Raw genomic sequence first — 6,948 nt, 5'->3', positions numbered from 1 at the left:
CAGGATATAACCAGAGTTTCTCCACAGCGAGCACACAGACTCCTCCTCAATGCCAATTGCAGTCCTCTCATGTTGCAGAACAAACCTCTCTTTCACAAGAATCTCTGTCTTCAGGTGAGAACTGTACTTGTATCTATTTCAAGTCTAATTAAAGATCTTCAGGTTATAGTAGTATTTCATTCATGTGCTGACAGTTCTTCTAACTTAATGAAATTCTTAAACACTTATGTAGCACTTGTTAACTTTAGGATTACATTAACTCTTATCTAGTTGCTGATATGGTATGTAAACTTAATTCTAAAACTGTTAGCAGGATGAAAGGCTGCTTCAAACTAGTTTCTGTACCGGTTACATGGACAGTGTCACTTGCATGTCTGAATTTCCAAGTAGGTGAGAAATTCAAGTGTGCAGTGGTACTTGTCAGGCAAACAATTCCTTCCTTGGAATTGAAACAATGATTAAATGGTCTTATTTGGAACTGTTAGTTTGGTCTCATAATAGATGCTAGTGCTGTCTACTGTTGCTGAATGTTAAATAAGAAGTAAATATTAATAATACTGTTGCTGAATGTTAAATAAAGTTGGGATAAGTTTTTAGTCTGACCTGAGGAACACTAAACTTTTGATAAGTGGGGTCTTGAGCTGCATTATTTAACACAAAACTGACCTACTTGACATTCAGATACTATGCCATGTGAGGTGATATAGCTGATGCTAAATCTGAAATGAAACTACTTGCTAAATATACCTGGAACAGGATCCAGGATGAAAGGAAGCAGATAGCTATGGATCTGGATTTTTAGGACTAGCTGATCAAGTGACTTGAGGTGATTTAAAACTATTGCTTTACTGCCAGAGCAATCTTCATAGGAATTATACTAGAAATAGACTGATACTGTGTGAGGTTAGTGAGACATAAAGATTGAGAGCTCCAAAGAACAGTATAGGAGTCAGGAAAGCCCATTTAGCTTGAATGCACCTTCTCAGCAATAAGCCTACAGACCATCAGCTTTCTCTACAGTTTTTGGATGGAACATCATAATTTTTTTATTAGTCTTGTGCAGTGGCTGTGTGCAGGCTTCAGAATGGGGTTTAGACTATCACTCTGGATCACTTTAAGCTTTTTGGATTGATATAAAGCATGGTCCTATGGAAAACACATTTGTGGTTGCAGGGTATGTATTTTAAAGCTAACCACTCAACCACCCTGTGAGCGAAAAGCGTTTTTGAATACTTGTTGCGTGGAGCTGAACTGTCTAGTAACATGTATAGAGAATGTCTGTTGAAGAGACTGAACCCAAATATCTAGTTTTCCACAGTTGTCTTACTGCTATCTAGATACAGAATCATAGAATGCTTTGGGCTGGAAGGGACCTCTAAAGGTCATCTAGTCCAACCCCCCTGCAGTGAGCAGCGACATCTTTAACTAAATCAGGTTGCTCAGAGCCTCATCCGGCCTGATCTTGAATGCTTCCAGAGATGGATTGTGCTTGTCTCTTCATTTTGAAGAATGTCAGCACTAAGATGACCTACTCTATCAGGCCACTGAGGTCCTTCTAGTAGAACAGTGTTGGTTCTAAGTGAAAATTCTTAATTTGGTGTAACTGGATTTTATTCTAGCAGGGAAGATCCCCACTTATTTCAAGTAATGAAGGAGCAGAACCATAGGATATTCAGAGCAGCTTAAGCAGTCTCTGAATTTCCTAATGTTGCCCTTGCTTCTAGATGTCACAACTTCTTACAGTCATAAAAGCTGTGAATTCACCTGTGCCTTCTGTTTCAAGCAGTGAATTATCAACCTGAAGGAGCTGTTCCTGTTAGCAATGGTAGCCTGGCCTTTTATCCAGCACAGACTAATGTTATTCCCAGACCCTCTCAGCCTTACCTTAACAGTCGTGGGTCTGTCAGAGGATCTGCTAGAGGTGGAAGGTCACTGGCTAATTCGTATCGTTCCCCTGGTGGGTATAAAGGTATGTCTGTATTTACTACTACCTTAAAAAAAAAAATCTAATGTAGTGACACTAGAATATGATTTAATGCAAGATGGTGTTACATTTTGGTTCTGTCTGTGAAACTTCTTCAAATAAGACTTTGAGTGATGTGTAGAGAATGGGGCTTTCTGTTGCAGAATTTAAGTGAATTCCAAGTTTTACTTGTAGCCCTTGTACACCGAGTGTCAGGTGAACTGGCAGAGCAGTTATATAGCCTTTTGAATTATGAAAGTGTAAACCTTCTCTAGTAAGCTATTAAATTACTTAATTGTATAGAGTTTACTTGCCATTTCATTTACTATTCTGAGCTTTCTGCTCCCTTTTATTCTTTCTCTTGTTGTCTGTCTTGCTAATGCTCTGGGCAGGTATTTTCAGATGTCACTTGCAGTTTTTGCCCCAAACATGATACTCTGCTTAGCACTGGCTTTAATATTAGCAGCAGAAATTGCAGTGCGGGAGAGGTTCCCAGTAGTGGGAAGCTATTCTGAATTTATAACAAATTGAAGAGTTAAGGGGGAGGATTGTCTGATCTCTGCAAATCGGTTGCTGTTCTGCTTCTAGCTGAAGTGCTGTAGAAAGTTTCAGCTGACTTGAGGGCTGTTCATAGCTGTGTCCTGTTAAACTTTGAAGTGGAAGGGCACTTAGTCTGTGATAGTGGTTTTGGAGGCTAAATGTCATTGTAGCATCTAAATATAAAACTGTAATAGCTAAACATCTGTAACAGCAAAAGCAGTTAATTCTGTGTTAAATCCTGTCTCTGGATCTATCAAGTTTTTCAGCTGTTCTGTGAAGCCCCATTAGTATCAAACAGGCAATTGTTAAGGTCTGATGTTAATACTTAAACATGTAGTGTTTATGTATCCACAGTAAATAGGTTCTGAGTAGCTAATGAAATACATTCTTTATAAGAGCAGTGAGACTCTGCTCCAAATTCTGAATTAAGAAATAGATGTTTAATTGTATAACTTAAGATATGTGATAATTCTCAAAAGGGAGTTCTAGTTGTTTTTTTGCTTTGTTTGTTGGCTCACAGTACAAGTCCAGAAAAACAAAACAATGAATGATCTTGAATAATAAACTTTATTTGAACAGGTTTCGATGCTTACAGAGGCTCACCTTCAATAACTAATGGCAACTATGGCCAGCTGCAGTTCCCTGGTAGAGATTATGCTGGAATACCATATTCTCAGAGGGTAAGTATTATTTTTGTTTACAGTAGCCTTCTGAGCATTGTACAAGAACAAAGTCTTCCAATATTGTAGCTTTTCATTATCTTAACAGGCAAACCATTCCTTACAAGCTGGAGGTTAGTTTTATATCCTAGACAAATACTTTTTTTTTTTTTTTTGGAAGGCAGCAGTTGAAATAGGAAGTCGGTTCAGACAGATAACAGGTTGATTTTAGTTTGAAGGGAATCTCTGCAATGCAAACAGATTGCAAATAATATGTGAATTAATGAGTCCATTTTACTACAGATTTTAAAGTTTGTACTCAATGCCTCTGTACTACAAAAATAACAAACTTCTGAATGGAGAATGAGAATGCAGTTGGGGGAAAAAAAAAAGAAAATAAATTAAATATGTAAGAAAGCAAAGGTTCCTGGTGGAAAGCTTTTTTACTTTGAAAGGAACTGGACGTTGAATTACATGATCTTTAAGGTCCCTTTGAACCTAAGGTGTTTTATGATTCCATGAAATATACTCTTCTCTACAAACTCATGGACTTCTAACAGACCTGATGTTTAAGGTATTGCTCAATCAGCTGAACTGTGTGTATAATTCACAAGTTAACTTACTAGAACCAGCATTGACATAACCTCTTTAATTTCATACAAGCTACTTTAGAAGTGTAGTTTCCATAGGTAAGGTTGTTTATCTACATCTTGCCTCTGGACTGCATAATTGTCTTCTAGAGCTTGAATTAACTGTGCGAATGAAAAAATACTGCATTTGTTAGCCCTACGTGATTTCAGATTTGCTTATAGCCATCTTCCTTCTCTTTTAGGATGTTAATTACCAGCAGTGCTATAAACGAGGTGGGATAACTAGTGGTCCTCGAGCAAATTCACGAGGTAAGGCTAACATGAGTGTCCCAGTGGTATATATGTGTGCTTAGGCATAGCAGGTGGAGTGTTATTGTGAATACTGAGAAGACAGTGTGCTATCACTGGTAAAACAGTTCAAGCTTGGTATAAACTAACCAAGCTGGATGAAAGCTTAAGTGCTGTTCTTAGACAGCATTGCATAGTAGCTCATTTAATCTCACTGTTGTCGGTTTGGTGTTTTCACATGTTAAAGTTCTGACATAAAAGATACCATTATGTATCTTATGTATCTGAACTTTCTTCACAAATAAGCTGGCAGGGAAAACACACAGGGCAATTCCAATGTTGCATTTGGCCTCTTCCCTTAATTGCATAGTCTTTGTGATTCTATGTGGGCTATCAGATCCCAGAAACTTTAAGATACTTTTTATGTGAAAAATTGTTTGGAAATACAGCTTTACTCTGTACTTCCATGCTGGAGTACAAAACCTAAGGGAATATGTTAGGCTGGCTGTTTGAATCCAAGCATGAATAGCATCTATTTTGAAAAGTTATGAGATGATTTAATCCTACTGTATGTGCTGGAAAAAAATGGACTTAGTGCTGTAGGTGAAAAGTGAGATGAATAGGAGCTGTAGATGGCTATTTTGAAGAATAAAGGGAAATGATGGCATGTCATGGAAACTGTTTTAGGATAAAGCAGGTAATTTCTTAATCTGAGGGAGGAGTTGGAATATACTTGAAGAGAATTAAAAGAAACATGAGACTGGCGAGTTAACAATTGATGAAGTACTCAGTAGCATTAAGATATCATAGCAACTTTACTTAGTTTTATTGGATATCTTAAGGTGAGTTGTTCCTTTCCAGTGGAAATACCAATGTTTTGCAACTTGAGTGTGAGTGCTTTAAATTACTTGGATCTATTAGTATTTTCATTCTATACCTTTTTAACTTGGATTTTTTAAAAGGTAAATAGCTTTGTTTTGGGGAGTGGGATGCGGACATCTTAAAAGCAATTCTAGTTCTTTAGACTTAAAGTATTCTAGCATCATAAATTGATATGACTTACTAAGGATGCAACTATGAACGAACAGTATGGAGGTAACTTGAAGTGCACATTCAGATCATGAAAAGGACTAAGTGATACTTTGGCGCCTGGTAATTCTGTCAACTTTTTCAGATACTGCATTTTTATCTCAGCTCAGAACTTAGCGTATGCTTTTTTTTAATGTTTATATATATGTGGCAAACACTAAAGCTAAAACTATTGCAAGCTACTGCCCTCTTCTACTTAGAAGTGTGAAAAGAAATTGTTCATAGTTAAATTACAGCCCATCTTGCTGAATGCACCTGTGATGAACGTAGACCAGCTTCAAAGTTCTGTTCCTTTGACAACTGGTTGTACTTGAAAGATAAATCTGTGGCAAAGCCCATAGGCTTGCTGCTTAAGGCTATGCCTGCAGGTTTAAGGGTATCCTTCTGTTACACCACTTACTTATCATTGCTAATGATTTTTAACAGCAGGGTGGAGTGATTCCTCTCAAGTGAGCAGTCCAGAACGAGACAATGAAACCTTTAACAGTGGGGACTCTGGGCAGGGAGACTCACGCAGCATCACCCCTGTCGATATGCCAGTGACGAGCCAAGCTGCCACCATACTTCCAGTGCACGTCTACCCGCTCCCGCAGCAGATGAGGGTTGCCTTCTCTGCTGCTAGAACATCTAACTTGGCCCCTGGAACTCTAGACCAGCCAATTGTGTTCGATCTGTTGCTGAACAACCTTGGAGAAACTTTTGATATCCAGCTTGGTAGATTCAACTGTCCAGTGAATGGTACATATGTCTTCATCTTCCACATGCTCAAACTGGCTGTAAATGTTCCCCTGTATGTGAATCTCATGAAGAATGAAGAAGTCCTAGTGTCAGCATATGCAAATGATGGGGCTCCTGATCATGAAACAGCTAGTAACCATGCTGTCCTGCAGCTGTTCCAAGGAGATCAGATCTGGTTGCGTCTGCATCGGGGAGCCATCTATGGAAGCAGCTGGAAATACTCCACCTTTTCGGGATACCTCCTTTATCAGGACTAAAATCCAGTGCTATGTTTACACCTTGGTGGAGGGGGGTGGGACTAGCTTCGCACTTACTACTGACTCTATAGAAGATACATGGTTCTACTATTGGGCAAGATGGTGGTCCTGTTGTGCAAGGTGAAATCGAAGTTGGGGTACTGAATCAGCACTAATTTGGCACTTTATCAGTTGTGATGTAGCCTTGCTAGTAAAGCTGTGAATGTATGTTGTTTGCACTTACCCTAAACCGTATTAATGTCCAGCTTACTACACTATTGATTGCCTCAAGTATGGGCTAATCACAATGCCTTGTTGTGCCTCAATAAAACAAGTTAATATGCATTTTAGTATTAATCTTGCTAGTGGTCTTTATTTTAAAATGTATCGAACTGAGCTTATTCCTAATGTGGGGTATACACGCATATTGTTACAAAGAACTGGTCGTCATGTTTCAATAATTCAGGGTAAACTGTTACAGTTTAAATGAGGTTTTTGTGTTCTTGCGTGATGCCGTTCTCAGGGGTGTTGTCTTGATCAAAATGAATTCAAGATTTAGTTACATACCTGCTTCCTTTTTAACTGAAAGGTCAAAATATTAGAAGTGAAATGCTACATACTTTATTAGGACTACTTATTTTAAATGCATATTGTGTCAATATCTAGCTTTGTCACATCACCTGTCCTTTAATAGTGATGTAGTTGAAATTCTTAAACCTAAAAACAGTTGCTGAAGTGTTAGCTCATAAAGCTATTCAGCTGCAATGAATCATAGAATCATAGAATGGCCTAGGCTGGAAGGGACCTTAGAGATCATCTAGTCCAACCTCCCTGTCATGGGCAGG

The 6,948-nt window shown here is 38.4% G+C and overlaps 1 protein-coding gene across 1 annotated transcript in view; it reads left to right on the top strand.

The window, feature by feature from the left end:
* Positions 1–6,454, top strand: part of CAPRIN2 (caprin family member 2) — a 33,016-nt gene extending 26,562 nt beyond the window's left edge. Inside the window, exons 13-17 of the mRNA XM_009876871.1 lie at positions 1–114; positions 1,784–1,969; positions 3,083–3,183; positions 3,995–4,061; positions 5,556–6,454. The exon at positions 1–114 is cut by the window's left edge and continues 94 nt beyond it. Coding sequence (XP_009875173.1) covers positions 1–114; positions 1,784–1,969; positions 3,083–3,183; positions 3,995–4,061; positions 5,556–6,124 — 1,037 coding nt within the window. The 3' untranslated portion in view covers positions 6,125–6,454. The remainder of the gene's footprint in view (positions 115–1,783; positions 1,970–3,082; positions 3,184–3,994; positions 4,062–5,555) is intronic.
* Positions 6,455–6,948: the final 494 nt, after the last annotated feature.

The sequence above is a fragment of the Apaloderma vittatum genome, unplaced genomic scaffold, assembly GCF_000703405.1.
Source record: "Apaloderma vittatum isolate BGI_N311 unplaced genomic scaffold, ASM70340v1 scaffold22769, whole genome shotgun sequence".
NCBI classification, from domain to species: Eukaryota; Metazoa; Chordata; class Aves; order Trogoniformes; family Trogonidae; genus Apaloderma; species Apaloderma vittatum.
This window is presented reverse-complemented; position numbering and strand designations above follow the sequence as displayed.